The sequence below is a fragment of the Aptenodytes patagonicus genome, chromosome 7 (assembly GCF_965638725.1).
Source record: "Aptenodytes patagonicus chromosome 7, bAptPat1.pri.cur, whole genome shotgun sequence".
Taxonomy (NCBI): Eukaryota; Metazoa; Chordata; class Aves; order Sphenisciformes; family Spheniscidae; genus Aptenodytes; species Aptenodytes patagonicus.
Genome location: NC_134955.1, coordinates 9,460,715 through 9,478,884, shown reverse-complemented (window position 1 = coordinate 9,478,884; position 18,170 = coordinate 9,460,715). Strand labels below are relative to the sequence as shown.

General features: G+C 39.8%; 2 protein-coding genes and 1 long non-coding RNA gene across 5 annotated transcripts in view; 2 read left to right on the top strand and 1 right to left on the bottom strand.

Moving 5' to 3' along the window:
• Nucleotides 1–3,664, top strand: part of LOC143163142 (uncharacterized) — a 28,855-nt gene extending 25,191 nt beyond the window's left edge. For all 3 annotated transcript variants that reach the window (XR_012995844.1, XR_012995842.1, XR_012995843.1), the window contains one exon: nt 3,143–3,664. This is a non-coding gene — a long non-coding RNA (uncharacterized LOC143163142). The remainder of the gene's footprint in view (nt 1–3,142) is intronic.
• Nucleotides 1–11,609, bottom strand: part of HIPK3 (homeodomain interacting protein kinase 3) — a 113,724-nt gene extending 102,115 nt beyond the window's left edge. Inside the window, exon 1 of the mRNA XM_076343904.1 lies at nt 10,935–11,609. The gene's annotated coding sequence lies outside the window, so the exon portion shown is untranslated. The remainder of the gene's footprint in view (nt 1–10,934) is intronic.
• A 253-nt stretch (nt 11,610–11,862) lies between these two features.
• CSTF3 (cleavage stimulation factor subunit 3) overlaps nt 11,863–18,170 on the top strand; it is a 52,916-nt gene continuing 46,608 nt past the window's right edge. The window contains exon 1 of the mRNA XM_076343899.1: nt 11,863–12,061. Coding sequence (XP_076200014.1) covers nt 12,032–12,061 — 30 coding nt within the window. The 5' untranslated portion in view covers nt 11,863–12,031. The remainder of the gene's footprint in view (nt 12,062–18,170) is intronic.

The window sequence follows — 18,170 nt, the reverse complement described above, 5'->3', positions numbered from 1 at the left end:
TAGTAACGGTGACCCCAGGTCTGGCTGTTGTTTATTTTTATAGTATTTTTCAAATTACACTCCAATTTTAAGCATTCATTGCTCTTTAGAGATGGATTTGACTGTAAATTTCAGTGCTGTTTCAAGAGTGCCTGTGGTTTGAAGGAGGGAATCTCCTCCTTACAGAGAGACAGGCTTTGACACATTGAAGATTTTAGCTTCGCATCTTACATTTTTTTATTTACAAAATTGGATAAAAGAGAAAGCAAAGAAGGGCTATTACTCTTTCCTTACTCTACCCTCTCTCGAGCTCTTGGTATCTGCTTTAGCCTATGGCAGGTTTAATTCTTACACACTTTGACACTGCATTCTAAACATTATTTCAGACAATTTTTTCAGTATGTGCCCTTTTTTTAATAGAAACAAACTGCATTAGTCCCTAAAAAGAACTACGCAGAAGGCCAACTAATAAGATCTCCTCTTTACCCCCAGTAAAAAATCTGGGCAACTCCTATAAAGGATATTCTATAGTTGTTTACAAGTACTGATCACAGAAAAGTAACACAAACCTTTCTCTGATTTTTATCATTTTTAACAGTGCCTAAAGTATTCCCTTACCTTTTTATTCTCAGAATATAATAGGAAAATGTATTGACTCAAAATCTTTCCAAAATACAAAAGAAACTACTTTAATTGAATCCTATATATTCAGATAATCATTAGGAATAATATTTTTTTCTGAATTCACAAAAATAAAAGGTAAAATAGTTTCTCTCAGAATAGTTGCTTGTGTTTCACTCCTCTTTCTTACATTACTGGAATTTCTCAGTCATTTGTTGTTCACTGTCACTCAGATGTTTTACTGAAATAGATGGCAATGCTACCAGAAAGCTCTGTCAGATGGCTCTGAGGCAACATGCTATATCACCTTAGATGTATGCAACTTACGTACCACATTTGGTAACAGTTCAATTTGTTTTCTAGAACCCTAAGTCAAGTAACCAAAATATTAGAAAAATGTATAAGCAATGCCCTGAGTATACAGAAACAACAACATCAGCCCAAATAGCTCCTAAGGCCTGCCTGAACTAAAACGTATTTTAACTTTATGAAATATTTTAAACAGATTTAGAAAAAAAAAACAAACAACTGTATTTCCAGATCCAGGACTGAAATTGCCTGTTCACCCAGACACCTTATATCTGGGTTTCATAAATGCCTTTATGTTGTTACTGTTGTGCAATATGTCCTCCTTTTTAAATATGAGTTAAACATAAAAATCAGAATGAATGAAATACAGCTAGGAAAGAGAAACTGCAGTTGTTTCCTCAATTTTATATATGCATGTAGATACAGGCATTTTAAAAAGCTTTATAGACATTTAAAATGTATTTAATCTAACTAGTTAGTTCTCTCAGATAGCAGTGCTTCTGTTTGAGTATTAGCGACAGATACTCTAACTTTTAAGTACAAAGGAGAGGGATAAAACAAGCCTTAACAGTTTTTAATCCACAGTATTCTTCTGAGGGCTTTGCAAAGATGAGTAAATATGGTTTCAAAATTTATCATGATTGTGCATTTTTCTTCATTACCTCTTGGCATTAACTTACATTTCTCACAGCGTTCTCACTTTTCTGGTGCATACAGCAGTGTTTTCCCCTACAGACTTGAATATGTTCGGAAAATAAAAGATATGTAATGATTTGGTAAGTAGCTTAGGCACAGTTCTTTAACACTGGTAACTAGCACAGAGAGCCAGCTTCTGCAAGGAAAATGCAAAAAAGATCATGGATTTATAAACATACGAATTCTCAAAGCAAACCTGAAAAGGAGAGTAGCAAAAGGAAGGAACAGGATTCATTATGAAAACCAGCAGGTAATTGTAACAAAAGCATATTATAAAAATGAGTCATACAGCAAAGGAAGAAACAAAAAGCAAAGTGGGAGGACAAAGATACAGCTGAAAAAAGCACATTGAGCTAGATAACATACACAATGCATTAAGTCTTTTAAGTACTCTACACAACCAGCCAAACCTGCTGTCTTTCAGCTTTTCTAAATACAATTACATCCTTTGATAAGCAAATAGCTTACGAGACACTATTACGTGCCATCCTTCAGTCTATCACATATGCAAACTGTCATCAGTTAGCTTATCATACTCCCTAAACATTTGTCTTCAGTATGTGAACCAAGAAGTAAGTTATCACATGCTTTTCAACAAGACTTGTATATCCCTCCATAACACCATTGCCATTGTTGATAGTTTCCATGCTGCTGCCATGCCCTCGATCTCACCAGCACGTAGACAAATAGAGCTGCCTGGCTCTGTATTCTGAGACATACAGGACCACAGCATAGTACGTTATTTCTTGCTTGTACCCCAAAAAAATTAAGGGATAATTTCTCTGTTCATCTCGGGGATCACGGGATAAAGGAGGGCCCTGAAATTAATTTCTTAGTAGTAACAAAGTTAATGTAGGGGTAGTCTGTTACACAACATAGAAATGGATTCTGTTCTCCCTAATTACTAGCATAGAGACCTGTTGCTCTTTAGGCATACAACATATCTGCAAGGAGATAGCAATGGGAGTTTCAGAAGCTGGTTTAGAGCTGAAGTCTACAAAAGCATTAGCAGCAACTTCATCAGACTGCGTTGACACAGATCCATGGACTAAACTGGCTCTGTTCTGACAGACCAGTGATTCTTACATAGGCTATATTTCACTCAGGAACACGAGCACATACTGCAGAAAGCACATTTTGATATTTAACCCACAGTAGGTCCAGAGCTTTTTATATGCATACAGCTTTGTAAGAAGGTCCCCTGTTACTTTTAGCATCCAAACAATCCCCCAAAGGCATGTTACTACCATTCTGTGAAAACAATTACTGCTAAATTGTTTCAGATCTGCTAGCAGTATGTTTGTAACTGAGAAAGCTTCAGTTGTTGCAACGGGCACTTGGATTTACAAGGTAATTAGCATTGACAATATTCCCAAACCTACTGTCATGTCTGCGCGGATGGCATTCCCAAACTGTGCTGGGATACATACATCCTTCTGTGCGTATAATTTCTAATGAATTACATAAATAAAATGGAAAGTTGTGGGACTCATTCATTTTCAATCAAATTTGCATTGAAATTCTGTTTTTCATATAGTGGAATGGATGCGTACTTCTGATACACAGAAGCTCTTGTTCTGTTGCTTCAAGGAACAAAACCAGGACAAACTACCGCAAGAAGAGTGGCAACAGAAAGACTGAATTATGAGAAATAAAGGCAGATCACTTCTGGTCAAGGAGCAAACAAATATAATAAAAATCCATGACGCACTCATTTTTGCGTTAAATCACTGCAGGATCATTACATTTTGGGTAATTTTACATATATATACACACACATATATAACTAAAATTATAACAATATATGATAAGAACTGCTTCATGGCCTGTCTTGTAGTTCACCATTGAGGGTTTTAACTGCTTCACTGTACAGCAATAGCAACTCACAAACAGGATGTGATAATGTGTACCATAATCAGGGAGGAATTTTCCCCAGGAATTGTCCCCAGATGGTCTTTGGAAAGTTACTACTTGGAACAAGAGCCAATATATAAGCATGACATTACCTTTTCTGCCTCATTGCCCTCTGTATTCTAATAAAACAAAATGACTGTTCCAGAGTAAATGCTTGTCCATGTATTATTATTTAAAAACTGTCAAAATTACACAGGAAAAAAATAACAAATGCATGAATGTAATGTGAAATGAACTGTAATGTAAGATTTAAGTACAATCAATATGTAATTAGAGCTGCCTAAAGAGGCAATACTTTTCAGACTGTTGAACTGAAGGATATTTTTTCTTATATTTAGGCTGAGACATTTCCTTTAACTGAGACTTCAAAGTGCAGTGTTATGCTATTTCAGAAATATAAAAACAAAGCAAATTCTACTATAACGTGGTGGTTGAGCTGAGGTATCATGACTGAGGTTCAAATGCAGTAACTTCACTGCTAACTACAAGCTGAGCTAATAAAGAGAGTGTAAAAGCACCTCCTTAGCTTTGTGTCCCTATTAATTTACTAAAAAAATAGCATACACTAACACTTGGAATCACTGTTTTTACTAGAGAACACAGCTCTGTTAACATGAAGCCCAACTTCTTTCGGAAAAGGACCCTGGCATTGTCAATTTAACTCTCTGCTTGTCTGATCTGATCACCATGGTACCCAGATGCTTTATAGATAAATATGAAAACATAATCCTTAATTCAAAGAGCACGCAGTCTACCAAGGTAAATTTACACAGGGATAAACTCAAAGGGAGCTGTTATTCCAAGTGCAGCGTGCACGTCTAAGTCTGGACTAGGTAACATCACCAGTATAGGAGATTTGCACAGAGGTCAGAAACGTTACTTATTTCTTCAAAATAAACTTTGATAACCATAAACTCTGACAATAGCTGCATTAGAGACAGAAATGTAACTTAAGGTGGGACACACAGGACAGTCACAATAGGTTTTGAAGGTGAACTGAGGCAAGGAATATTTTGTGGATCAAGCTGTACACCATGAATGTGGAAGGAGGGGGTGATTGCTATTCCAGCACCAGGAGAGTACTGGCATTTCCAGGATTTGTAAGTCAAGCTTGCCTAAAATAAGGAGATTAAAACAACCCTAAACTTTGTTTTCTTTCACATTGCTTCTAGGTTTCTGAGAGTTTGCGATGTACTTGGATCACACAAACAAGCTTTGTTTTGTAATAGAAGGAAACTAACTTAGAAGAAAGAAAGATTGATTGATTCTTATGTAAACCCTTGTTTCCTGGAGCTGAGCTTTCAAGTAAAACATCAAATACTATAGTCACACAGCAACCTCCCCACCCCCATTACAGGTGGACTGGTTGGCCAGTTCCACCTTTCCTGTTTCTCTAAGCTGCACAAACACAGTGCTCGAATAGGTAAGATTTATGTCAGCAGGGTGAACTTCCTAGTTTGTGGACAACTTGTATTTAAGAAAACAAAAGAGTTCTACCCAAAACAGCCTGAGGTGGAAACCTGTGATGTTCTGTGTTTATGTATTCCAATATATTATGAAAATGAATAGCATCTAATGTCTTATAAACTTACTTTTACACCCTCATCTTATGATTGGATTATTCAGCTAAGTAAAAGGCATTTGAGTGCAAGCAACACTATGCTTAGATAGTCAATTTTTATTTGCTGTTAATCACTAACATTTTTGAAAGCACTCCAGTATTATATCAGATAATCACAATTAACACTAAATTTTGTATCACCGATCCTAAGTGAGAAATAACACTACATTTTTAAAAGGCTTTGTCTATGTATTTACAACCAGAGTAAGCATACACTAGAAAACAATTGAGGCTGAATACTGGTATGCAAAAGTGTGCAACACCAATTACAAATAACTATGTTCTGCCCCACCTCACTTTGTTCTCCTTTTTATTTGTTGGATGGTGACTGCTATGCTAAATACTGGCAAGTTCCCTCTTTGATTTCCAATCATCCTTTGATGCCTCTGTTTTCCCTCCATATGCTTCTACTTTCTGCCCTTATTATTACCTTTGAGTATTAATACCCTTAAAACCCGGATGCACATGACTTTTTCCTAAAATAAGGTAAAGTTAAAATACTTTAAAAATGATTCATCATTGCAAGCTGTGACTCATAGCAGGATTCATAGAAAGCCACTTCTGATGTCAAATAGTAATGTGGCAGGAAAAAGTCCTGTAATCTAGACATAAAAAGACCCGAAGTTACTGCCATGCCATTTTCTCTGTTGGGCGGCTGCCAGGTAGGTGCTGCTTGTCCCCTCACTCTGCTTCCAGCCGAGCCGGAGTGGTGTTTGTCTGCCACCTCCCGGGTGAGTCACAGTGCTGGGGACACAGAGTGGTCACAAGCCAACAGGGACAAGCCTCAAGAAGAGATCTAGCCATGGTAGTGGTCATTAAACACATTTTAACTACCTCAAAAACACTTCGCTTACAAAGTCAAACACTCAAAAATTTGAGAACACTGCAATTAGTGAACTGTGCTGCTGTATTTGTACACATTACTTCATCTTTATCCCTCTAGCTGCGAGGCTTGTTTTGGACTCCACTTTAATCCAGTACACAGACAAATAGCATCATTCAGTTGGGGTTTTTTTTGTTGGTTTGGTTTTTCGTTTGTTTGTGTGGGGTTTTTTATTTGGTGGTTTGTTTGGTTTTTTTAAACTTTGTTCTGCAATTTGAGTTTTTCTAGATTTCTTCTGTTTTTCTGCCTGGAAATTTTGTCCGGGCAGAACTGGAGGATGTTAGTCTCTCTCTGATTTTCAGACACTTGGACACTGTTGCAGCCTGGCAGTAGGCATGCAGGAATGCCATAGAAATGGCTGCTGGACATGCGAGACTGACTCTGCACGTACTGGAGAACTGATCTGCACACATACTACACACCCAAAGCATTTAGGACATGTTGGACTCACTGTATGTAGGCTATAAATGGTACAACCATAAACATCTGTCCACAAATCTTAAGGAAAAAAACAATGTATCCCTGCCTCTGAGGATATCCAGCTGTTGGCTTAAACAACTTTCAGCACTATTTTCACCGCTTAATGTTTCATCATTAAAACACAGTTTTAAACAGAGATCCAGCTTCATCATTTCACTTCATTACGGTAAGTTTTCCAAAGAACCCACAAGGTAATACAAATAAACGTTGATGAATACTAATACTGATCCACAACAGCAAGTGGTGTTATAGAAAGAAAACAACTACTTATATTGGGAAAGAATGCTGGAGTAAAAGTAGAACAAGATTTAGAAAAATCTTGTTTGGTCTACATGTATATTATTTACACTTTTCTTGGAATGCTGAAAAGCTGCTTACAAAAAATAAACGAGGCAATACTGTGTTAAATAGCATTAAATGACAGCCAATTCAAACAAATAAATTGACCTTGAGGAGGCTAGAATTCAATCCATAATTTTAACATCTTATTATACCATTAAAATACATTACTGCAACTATGCAGTCCACTACAATTATTTTCTACTACTCACACTAGTTATTCACCAATCCATTCACCTTTGTTCTCTGTTTATATATTAAATTTCTAAATTAGTTTCACTCCTTAAAATCAACTAAATTTAAAACCTGACAAATTTCTCTGTTCTCCAAAAAAGAAGCTTCCTTTCACTGCATTACACCTGCATCATTTACCACTGCATGTCACTGATTCCCGTCTTTTTAATTTCATAACAGACTGCAATCATGAAGCCCAATTCACTGGGTAACAGGGGACACAATTTCATCCCTTGCTATTGCTGTCATAACTTAGTTTCTGTTGCTGTAATCTAGACACCTTTCATGACACATGACCCTCTCTGCACTTCCCATATTGTAAACCTCTACTGGGGTGACAATCACCAGCACCTCAGACACTGGTAGCTGGAATAATGCACACACAGTGTATACCTACCATGCCGTTCTTGCACAGATTGCCTACAGTAGTCAAACAGGAAAGATGACAACAGAAGGCATGAATTGGAAACAAGGCAGAACTAGAAAGAAACAAGACATCTCCTCCCAAACTACTGATGATAAAAGAGACCACTACTGGATCCAGCAACATAGAAGTTGCAACAGATCCAATATGCAGGCTGCATCATTTTGACATATTAAGGTCTTCCGTGTTCCAAACCCTACAGTGCATGTATCAGTCTGACTGAGTCTCACATAATAAGCAAGCGGCTCACTGCTCCAATCTCCTACTTCAGCACCCATAAATCATGTATTTAGAGCAAAGAAAGGCTCTCTGTAGTGCTGTGCTGCACGTGACGTGGTGATTAGAGTGAGAAAATGCCCAGAAAGAAACCTATTTCAGAGAATATTACTCAGGCAACAGATCTGATGCCACAGCTTCTACCAGTCACATACCCATGCAAATAGTTTCACACACTGACATTCCTGTCAGCTGAAAAGTCCTTATATGATACCGTTTTCAGCTGAGCACTATTGCCTTCTCCTCCTCACCGCCCAAGTCCCCCCATCTGCTTCCTTCACTCTTCACTACGAACTCCAGCAGTACCAGTGCAGAGCCCAAGAAAAACTCAGCAAAGCTTGTTAGCTTGGGTTTTGCTTCCTTCCTCATCTTTGCCATTGATGCAACCAATTAGTGAGACACACCTCACTCTAAACCAGTGGATGTCAAATGGGGAGCAAAACCAGTTTAGCAGAAAGATGAATTTCATTCTTAATTATGGCCTATGGGAATATAAATTTAGACTACCTTCTTTTTTTAGTTCACAGAATTCCCATGGTGTTGTCAATTTAGAAATATAAGAGGACAGATTATGGGCTCTATAAGGGTACTCAAGTACCACAGAACTCCCAGCTGAGGAAACTCCGTGTCTCTCAGTTTTCAGGTCAATGTGTCTTCACCCTACGTATGCTGAAATCCATCTTAGAGGAGGGGTGACACAGCCCACAGCCTCCAATAATATTAGGACAGAGTGGGGAGGACAATTCCCAGCATCTTCTGCATTCAGGTAGCTTGAGATTCAGCATTAACACATAGAAATTAATAGGGCAGTTCAAACCCAAGAGCTGTAAACATTCTCTCTAGCATTGAGCAGACATAATTATATCTGCAAGTGAATCCTTTTGAAAAAAGTTTCTGAACAATGCTTTTAGTGGTTATAGAGTTGCACTAAAAGCATTGCACAAAACCTGCGATTTCATAACTAGTATTAAAAAATAATCAGCTAAAATCACTTGGAAGACAGGTATGTCAGCTCTAGTTGATAACCACTGCCCCAGCTCTGTGAAAGCAGTTCCCTTTCAAGTTTGCTCCACTTTATGGTTTGCCAGCATCTTGGCCTGGCAGACTTCAAGGTTCAACATCTATTTGTTTTAAGATCTCATTTTCTTCCAGTTGTTTTTTCTAAGTGACACATAATTTTTCTCTGTTTTTTCCAAGCAGAAATATTTAAGTACCACTGAACTGTAGGCATAGTAGTCTTCAATTCGTGTTCAGTTTCACATTTGTTGTCAATTTCTGCAACACTCGCTTACAGAACAGTATAATCCGTAATAGTTACTTGTTAACTCATAGCTTGCCATTAAGTTTCATGTCAATTACTGAACTAAGCATGAATCACTACAGCATAGTACATATTAGCAATGTCCTGTTGCTTTGATATCGCAAACCATCTGAAAATTAAAGTGCAGCCTTCCCAAGCAGACAGGCCTGTAATCACATCTTCACTGCTCCAGTTACCTCGGGCTAGAAGCCTTGAGCTACTCCACTCGAGATGACACAGCTTCAGAAGGAAGGGAAGGAACAGCCACCTTCTAAAACAATGTTTGAGCTACGCAGAAGGAATTAGCAACTAAGTAGCTGTTGTAAGCTTAGCTGCTGCATCCCCATCCATCAAGATGGATGCTCCCATACCATCAACAAGAAAGCTCCAAGTCAGCCTGTCAAATGGGTCAACTAACATAAACTTAAAACACTACTGAACTCAAGCCAGTAGACTTTCGCACGAGGCCCAAATTTAAGTTACAGCAAGGCAAAACTTGAGTTAAGCTAACACTGTTACACCTAAACTCTAAATTTAAGACAAGGAAACATTTTCAAAGTTACTTTGAAACATAACCTATCATTTACACACAGGTTTTGTAAGTAATACTGCCCCTTGTGAGATTCACACCAAAACATAAACATCTTCATTATCACACAGTTGTGAAAAAGTTCACATTTAACTGCAAAACAAGGCAACCTATTAGGGCTGAAGTGGTAAGGTACAACGTATCAATAAGAATTTAAAATTTAATTTTCTTTCTGTACATTAGTGCTCCTTTTAACTTATTCCAACTAACACGTTAGAGTTACGACCATGTATTACAGCTTCAGTTCATTCAAGCTATCACAGCAACACTTGACAGAAAGGGAATAGGCACTAGTTGTATTTACAGCAGCTGGGGTTTTGCCCAAGGTCTGTTCTATGCTATGCATGGAATTACAGAAATCAAGAACACCACCAGCTTAAGAGATAGCACATTATTTTATTATGTGGGGTGAGGGGCTATAGGAGGTAAGGAGCAAAAGTCTCAATGACATTAGGCATCACTTATTTTGCTCTTTACTAACTCGTTCTACTAGATAAGCAAGATGTCATTGGTGCTGTCATCGTTCAAAAACACCATTAGCATTTTATGAGACTGAAGAAGGCAATCCCAAAACCAGAAGCAGCTAAAATTAGACTAGAAATATACTTGAACAAAAAACCAAAGAATTAGAACAAAATTTCAACGAGGCCACTAAGACAGCTGACACACTGTAGACCTAGAATAACATATGTATTATCTAATTAGAAGTTTCATCAGCATTGCTTTCAGTGATTACTTATTGCTTCCTAGATGGGAAATGGAAAAAACATTACACTGATGAATTGGAAATGCAGTTTTTTGGAAAGAAATTGTATTTATGTATCAAATATTTCAAAATGGAGTCTGTTGTGACATGGAAGAAATAGCCCATAAGAAACAACAAATTAGCCGCGTATCACAAAATCACTATTCTCTAAGAATTTGGAGAACAGGACAGCTTATCTACCAAGACAAATTGATAGGCATGTTTGTATTTCACTTCCTAAGAACAACAGAATCAAAATTCTTCAATACCGAAAAGAAAAATGTTACTCCACAGATTGGTCAAGTAAGTGTTTACTATCTGCTCCCTTTTTTGGGGGGTCAAGCTTTAGAAGAAAAGGTTACATATTATGTTTTTCTTATGTCCTCTTTCCACATATTACTGTGGTTTAAGAAGGTGACTTTTGGAAGATGAAGCAGAAAGGAACCCAAAGAGTGCTAGTATCAAGTTACTGCAAGTATTTCTGCATAAATATGACTGTATGATATAATTTTAAGAACACTTACACTGCTGTTGTGAAGGCAGCTAAGTCAGCTTTCACCTTGGTATCTGCCAAGCCTTCTTCAATGAATGTTTCATATAGCAGACAGTTTCTCTGCAGTGGCTGATTCAAAGCCCTTCTCTCACAGACAGACTGGTGATTACTTTGTAAACAAAGTTAAGTAGTTTTAGGGTGAGCTGCCTCCTGTGTCCCTGAGGTCTTTTGAGACGATGACCTCTTAGCCTGTCTTTTGAACTTGCCTCCTTGATTAACAAGAGCTCTTCTGAGGTGGAAGGGATGGGTTTACTGCTAGCAGACATCGCTGACGTTACCTCACCAAGGGCAGAGTGCCGACTTGCTGCACAGAAGTGACTATTCAAGAGGCAACGCTTCGTTAACGAAATAGCCCATGACGGGCCAGGGCTAGAGGTCACCAAAACCTCCTAGTTTCTGCCCGCTGTCCTTCAGAGTTTCAACAATAAGCGGTCCGCCAGGAAACAGGGATCGAGCGATGGGAGAAAACGCCCACACTGCGACCCTTACGAGCGCCATGAGTACGACTACCGCGGCGCCCAGGGTCCTACTCGGCCGCCCTTCAGGGAGCGCCCCGCTCGCGGCTCCGGGGCGAGCCCCGGTGCTTCGCCCTGCCCCTACGCGGCAGGAGACAGGCCTGCCCCCCACAACACCGGAGAGGAAGGCCGAGCCCCGCCGCGGGTGCCGGACCGACGCATCCCACTCGCCATCGGAGCCTGCCTCAGGCGCCTCGCTGCGGGGACGCGCTCACTGACCACTTCCGCCCCGGAGCCGCGCGCTGCCGTGACACACTTCCTACCGCTTTCCCCGCGCGCCGCCACACAGCGGCCGCTCAGTGCCGCCCCTGGCTTTTCCCGGCGTCCCCCGCGCGGCGCGGCGCCGCTCCTCCCTCCGCCCCCGCTGAAAGCCGGACCGGAGGCGCCGCGCCGCCATTTTGTTGCTAACGCTGCTGGAACTCCAGGGCCGCAGCGGTTGGCGCGACCGGTGGAGCTGCCCGCGGCGGCGGCGGCGGCAGCAGCGCCGGGCGCTTTTTAAAGGGGTTTTTAATCTGTTTGGGGCCTCTGTGCCCCAGCCCTGTTTTAACACGCCATGTCCGGAGAGGGAGCTGCCGGCGATCAGGTGAGCAGGAGGAGGGTGAGGTCGCAGGCCGCTCCCTGAGGGGAGTAGTGGGGGCTAGGGCAGCCGCGGCGGTGGGGCGGCCCGGGGCTGCCCGGTGGTGGCCGCGCTGCGCGGGCCGCGGCGGGGCTGAGCGTGTGGCGCGGCCTGTGGGGCCGGCCGCCGCCCGGAGTTGCCGTTGCGCTGGCGGCCGCGCCGCGGGCCGCCCCGGGCGCTGAGGGGAGTATGGCCGGGGTGTGGGAGCGCGGCCCTTGCCTCTTCTCTACGCCCGTAAGCCCTGCCGGTCTCCTCAGCGGCGCGGTCGGTGAAGGGCTCCCCTCCCCCACCGCACACACCCATTTTGAGGAACTCGCGTTTATTCCGTCAGCGAAGCGTTGCGCTGGGGGAAGGGGGTGCGCGGAGCCGCTCCCAGCGTCCGCCCTCGGTAAAACCGGTAATGCTCCGAAAACTACATCTCTCAACCTTCGCGTTTCTGGTAAGCAAACTTTAATTCAGGTCGAGGTGGACAATAGACACTCCAGTGAGCTTCCCTTTCCCGATCTCATCTATTCGTGGTCGTGGAGTACACGCACTCCGGAAGAAAATTGAAAGCCGGATAACCTGTTTACACTGATACATTTGCAGTGTTTTGTAAAGTGAGCGTTTGCTGAACATATATGCTTAACATATAAGGCTGTGTGCCTCTTTAACAATACCCTTTTTCTCCAGAATAAGGTATTATTAAAACACCCTTAAATTAGAAACAATAAAAATATGCTTATTTAATAAAGAATCTTCTTTGTGGTACAGCATTCTTGCTCTTGTGGGGGAAATAACTACTGTTTCAGTTGGTTTTGGCTTGTTTTTTTTTAAATACACTAAAATATGTATTTATCATAACTTATTATTTTCTAGGCAGGTGCAGTCAGAGTGTTGTCTGTTATCTTCTTAAATCTGGTGTTACCATGAACTATCTCCTACTTACTGACAGAATTTCTCTAAATAGGTCTTTTTAATAGTTAGGGCTATGTTTAAAATTGGTATTAATTGGGGGGGTGGGGTTCAAAGTTCCTGACTGAGGGAGGAGTGATTAATAACACAGTGGCATGCCTTAGTGGCCAATGTAGTCTACAAAAGTACTTAAAATTAAGCTGATGACTTAGTGCTCCTTTAAGAAGCTTTTCTTTGTAGCATGTCAGTCTCTTTACAAAACAGGTTATGTTTAGGTGTGTCTGGGCCTGTACTCTGAAAGGGTGGCATGTAAACTCTGTGTAAGATCCACCAGTTCTGGAGGGGTAGGAAAGGCAATGTAATAGGCTCAGAAAGTAAAATACCCAGTTTCTGTCTCATTAGGAAAACATCCTATGAATTACCAGCCTGTATGCTTAAAGTTGGTCAGGTTAATAAGTATTCTTGTAGTATGTTTAAGCAAGAGATTCTTCAGAATGGTTTACTTCATCACAAGGTAGATGGCTACAAAGAAGTAAGAATACGCTACAATAAAATTTTTATAATCTTGATGTGTAATATGTTTCACATTTAAGCTTACCCACTCCGATATATTTTTTTAAAAAATTACATTGATGTTTAATTGCATAATTAAACTGCTGGCTAAAGTAGTGTGTTTCTGTAGCTTGTAATATGTTACTATCTAACTTAAAGAAAAACAATGCTGACTTAAGGTTTTATTTTCTTTTGCAAGGAAGAACTTAGTATGCAAAGGGTTGAATTATTGTCTGCATACTGAAATAAAAGGTATTCTGAAAAGTAACAGCTTTAATATTGTGGTGCCATATCACAGAGGGTTTTAGCATTCAAAAAATTGCAAATCATTATTTGCAGCCTATGTAAAAGAATGTAGTTTAACATGTGGCTTGGATTTTGGTTTTTTGATCCATATTAAGGTTCATCCTTTTTACCCATTGTGATTACTGTTTTCACGTTGGGTGCACTTTAAATAAAAATAAAAAACCCCAACTCTTTTATAGGTTGGGTTAAATTTTTTTTTTTCCTACACCATCCTCTTTATGAAGGCCTCTGGATTCTGGTTTCCTAAAAGTCTCTAATTTTGTTATGCTCAGTAACCTCCCTTCCATCAGTTTTCTTCAGTTTCACTAAGTTGTAGTCGTTTTTTTTTTATCACCCTGGCAGACTTCTGTTTCTTACTCCTAGTGTCAAGATAGGCCATAATTTGATATCAGTGTCTTTAGCAATACTACCATGAAGTTTTCAGCACCCTAGGCTACCACTCATCCAGTTGTGTAGTGAGGCAGGTGTACCTTAAGTAAGCGTTGATGCCAGTCTGTGGTCTTACAGAGCATGATAGACCTAAATTCACTGTGTCTCTGTGGAAGGAGGAACAACAAAGCATTGTGATTGGGGCAGTTGTGCCTTGCTCCCTTCTCCACACTGTAGCTGCTACGTATTATAACCGAGTGCTATCTGAAGGGCTCTCTGACTTTACACACACAATATTCTTATGGTTTTAAATGTTCCTTTCTGTAGGAAGCTGAAGCTAAGTAGAAGTTGGATTACCTCCGGCTTCAGGTTTCATCTGCTGCTTCCATGACCAGCTTCTGAGTTTTTGGGTGCCATTTTCATTGACAGTCACATAGTTAGATCAGTATAAGGGGGTGACTGTACAGTTGATTTGCATCTATGTTGTGCATAAGATGTACACATGATAGTGTATGATGCAGATGTTAAAGATCTTTGACAAATCAGGATTGTTAACTCTGACTTGCTGACACGCAGAGGTGCCTGTATCTTGCTTCCCAGATCTTATAGTTTGGAGGGGACTTCCAAAAGCAGCCAGGTGAATAACAAATTGCCATGCTGTCTCCAGCAAATACGAAGTTGTGGTAGTGTGGGAAGGAAGAACAGAGGTTAAAGACCCAGCTGGGGTTTAGGAGACTTTATTGTACCAGGTGCAGTGCGATTGAAATGTGGCTTTACTGCCTTTAGGTTGAGCTTAGCTCCAGGCATTGTTAGGCTGCTTTACTGTGTAGATCAGGAGCCTAAACTATGTTACGTAGGTTGTCTCCTCCTTGTATCATTATTGTAGAACAGACTGGGGCAGGGAGGCAAAGAAATATGATGTAGCTACCACTATTGCAGTATATTTTTAATTCTTGCACTGTGTTAACTATGCTGGACCCAAATTGATTTCTGTAGAGCCAGTTGAATGATGTCAGGACTTAAAATCTGTTAGGTCCCTGCCAGACTCGTGGCAAGGTCTGCATGATGTTTAACAAACCAGAATTCCCAAGGTCAGTTTTTAGAATACCAAACACTTAGCCCTGTCTATAACATAGAAATCCACATTTGTAGACTGAAAGGCTACGTCTGCCACTGGTTGCAGAAAATTCCCTGGCAAGCTCTTCCCAATCTCTTCATGTGTCGAGGTTACAAAGAGTGCATGCTTGTACCTGTGTATGTCTTTACATTTTTCTGGACCTTAATGTACACATGTAGTTTCATTTCAATTGTGTGGTGGTTGTTTCATGTACTCTCTAATGAGACCTAAATTTGTTGTGCTCTCTGCCTCTTTCTACCATGGCAGAACTACTGTTCTTATCCACTTAAATATATATTTGCCAGGCATCAATTTTATCTGAAGACTTGATGCAATATTTGCTTTACCCCTGCATTAGTTGCCTTTTAATCTTTTAAGGCTAGAACATGCATTTCACGCTTCCTGTAACTGTTTCTAAGATATGTACCCCAGTCTGTGATGCATGTTACTTTACATGAATATGAATCTGGTCCAACACTGAGCTGTAGAAAAAAGATGTCTGTATTGTCTCTGTGACTATAGAAAAGACCTCTAACGCAGTCTATTCTGGTTTCTTACTGGTACTTTTGTCCCTTCCTGCTCCTTCCTCTCATTCATGCCTTGTGTCTGTTTGATATAGTACATCATGTAAGTTTCTGAATTCTAAATGCAATAGTAAATGTTATTGTAGTTAACTTTAGCTTAACATTTTAAAAATAGATGTCATTGAGTGCAATACTGAAAGCGGAAGTTTATTCTTGCAGGATTGTGTGGGTTTAATATCTCAGGAGGAGCCATTTCAAAGAAAGTCCTCTAAGAGCATATCGTTTTATATGATATACAGTAAAATTGAGTTTACTGTTTACATTTACTGTAGGAATGGGTTGTAAACAGAATGAACACTAAGATAGGTGGAGGAAGACTTTTGAGTTGCTAATGCAGTGTTTTTTTCCAATTTTTACACAATTGTAAAGAATCTCTATATTTTAGCTGCGTTTCCAGGGTCAGTAAGTTCCAGGTATACCAAGAAGAAGTTAAAGCGGAAACTGTGTCTGTCTAAATGCTAATGTTTGGGAAATAGTCTCATGAGGAAAGGATGGTAATAATTTCTAATCTAAACCTCTTGATTTGTTCAGATAGAAAACAGCCCAGATGGGGGGGGGGGCAGTACTTACAAAAGTATCCTTTTTAAATTATTTAAGATGAATATGCTGTGTTATGTCTGTTAATAGTGACCCACTCTTAAAGGACGACATTTTTTTCAAGATTGTGTTCACAGTTGAATTGACTTAGTGGTAGAATAGAAGAAGGCAAGGCATTAAAAACAGATTTAAGAAAGTGCAAGGACTGATAAGGTATAACTATAGTGAAGGGATGTGTTACTGAAGAAGAGATTTTAAAACTTGTTCTTTGCATATACAGCTATAACTAAGCTTTAAGAAAAAAAACTTAGGCTAGACAAACCTGTAAATTAACCTAACTGGACAACTAACAATGCTTGTAAATTTGCATGTTAATATATTTGAAATTATATTCATTAGGTCTGTTAACAGTCCAGGCTGTGCTAAACTGTGCAACAGCCAGCCAAAAACCTCCAAACAGTAGCTTCTATCTTAATGGGCATAAAACTCCTTTTGGATGTTGAACCAATTTGACTCAACTAGCCATTAAAATGCCTGCCTTTTTGTGTACAATGGCCTATACATTTTGTTTGTAGAAGTTCTCATTTCATAATTAGTGGTAGTTTTTAAAGCATCTTAAACTGGCCACTTCACAGTGGAACAGCTGTTTAAATACATTTCCTTTTCACTGCAGAAGATCCTTTTGTGGAAACAGGAAAATGCTTTAAGCGACTGGATGCATTAGGTGGTGCGAATAGTTGAAGGAAGTGTTTGGCTAGGTATTTTCTTACACGCTTTGGAGTCATGAGTTACTTCATTCTCAGAGGCCTGGGGAAACTGTTAACTGTTGCTTTTAGCAGTAAGATATAAACCAAGAATTTTCCCTTGAAGGTGATTGATAAATAACTTTTAGTAAATACTAAAAGTCAACTTTGTTTCTTCTGTTCTTGTTCCCTCAGACATCCTTTCTGAATTCCGATTTGGATTTTGTGCAGGTGATGTCTTTTGCAGGAAGGAGCTCTTAGACTTCTTGTTGGATAATTTGGCTTTAGGTCTTTTCAGATTTTGGAAACTGTGCTCACAAAGATCATTTTACACTCTTAGTATCTGTGAAACTAAAAAGCCATTGCTATTTATCTGTGTATAAATAACAAAACGGAAGCTGTGAATCAGACTAGATGGTAATAATACGGATACTTACGGACATGGAACCTTAAGTGCTAAAATAGTTCCGTGACCTAAAGAGGGTTGTTTGTGGGATAGGAGCCCCATTATGTGGGAGGTATACTGCACACAGTTATCAAAAGCAGAGAAAAAAAGTATTTTTCCGGTTTGTATGCAACAATTCTTTGCAGCATTTTTTTTTTTAGGCAGTAAAGAAAAGTTAAAAGCCAGTATCTATCTGATTAGGTGCAGTTTTATGGTAGTTTAAGCTGATCTAAGTTGGAACTGCTAAAGTCCTGTATGGTTTTGCATCCTTTATTCTGCATCACATCTGATCCTGAAATCAAGGAGTTGAACCATTAGAAAGTTAATCACTTTTCTAATAGGATTGTTTTTCTGCTGATTTAACTCCCTGAACTGGCTTGTTACAGGATGAGATTAACTCAAGTGCCTCTGTTAACCAGAGGGAGGGACTGAAAGTGTTTATCTAGGGGCAGGATCATGGTGGTGAACAAACACCCAAGAATTAAGTATTCACAGTGTTGGATATTGGTTGTTGTGCAATAATACAACT